Source organism: Ailuropoda melanoleuca, unplaced genomic scaffold (assembly GCF_002007445.2).
Source record: "Ailuropoda melanoleuca isolate Jingjing unplaced genomic scaffold, ASM200744v2 unplaced-scaffold34718, whole genome shotgun sequence".
Classification (NCBI taxonomy): domain Eukaryota; kingdom Metazoa; phylum Chordata; class Mammalia; order Carnivora; family Ursidae; genus Ailuropoda; species Ailuropoda melanoleuca.
Genome location: NW_023205746.1, coordinates 1 through 515, shown reverse-complemented (window position 1 = coordinate 515; position 515 = coordinate 1). Strand labels below are relative to the sequence as shown.

Genomic DNA, 515 nt, shown 5'->3' with positions numbered 1-515 from the left:
GTACAAAAACATTTCAAAATAGTCTGCCATGTGTAGCTTGTCAAAATTATCGCCTGGGCCCGCCTCTGCCTCTGCCACGGCCTCGCCCTCTTCCACGGCCACGCCCTCGCCCTCTTCCAGCAACCGCTTCTCTTTTTTTGGATCTAACTTTGGGTTCAACATCCACCAGTAATGTATCAAGAGGCAGGCTGTCAGGTAGAATAAAGTATCGGATATTATTTCCCCGAATACTTAAGGTCTCTAGTTGTACAGGCTCTCTGTTCTTCAGGGTCATTTTTACCGCTTTAAGATGTGTATTCATACTCACATCTACACCTGTAATTGTTCCGTGGACCTGGGTTCCGTTTTTTAGTTCAATAGTAACGGTTTCATGACTTAATTTCATCAAAAACCTCACAAGCTTCATCCTGGCAGCGTTTTCGGTATGAACCGCGGAGAAATGCTCCCGCCTGTAAAGCGGAATAGAAAAAATTGAGCACTGGAGAGTCAAGGCCGCAAAGCACAAGACGGTCCGG

General features: G+C 46.4%; 1 protein-coding gene across 1 annotated transcript; it reads right to left on the bottom strand.

The window, feature by feature from the left end:
• Positions 1 to 46: 46 nt before the first annotated feature.
• LOC117798794 (small nuclear ribonucleoprotein Sm D1-like) lies at positions 47 to 406 on the bottom strand. Its single transcript, XM_034651257.1, has 2 exons — positions 319 to 406; positions 47 to 195 (listed from the first exon to the last, which is right to left on the bottom strand). The coding sequence occupies exons 1-2, from the start codon at positions 404 to 406 to the stop codon at positions 47 to 49; spliced, it is 237 nt and encodes a 78-aa protein (XP_034507148.1).
• Between the last annotated feature and the right edge of the window lie 109 nt (positions 407 to 515).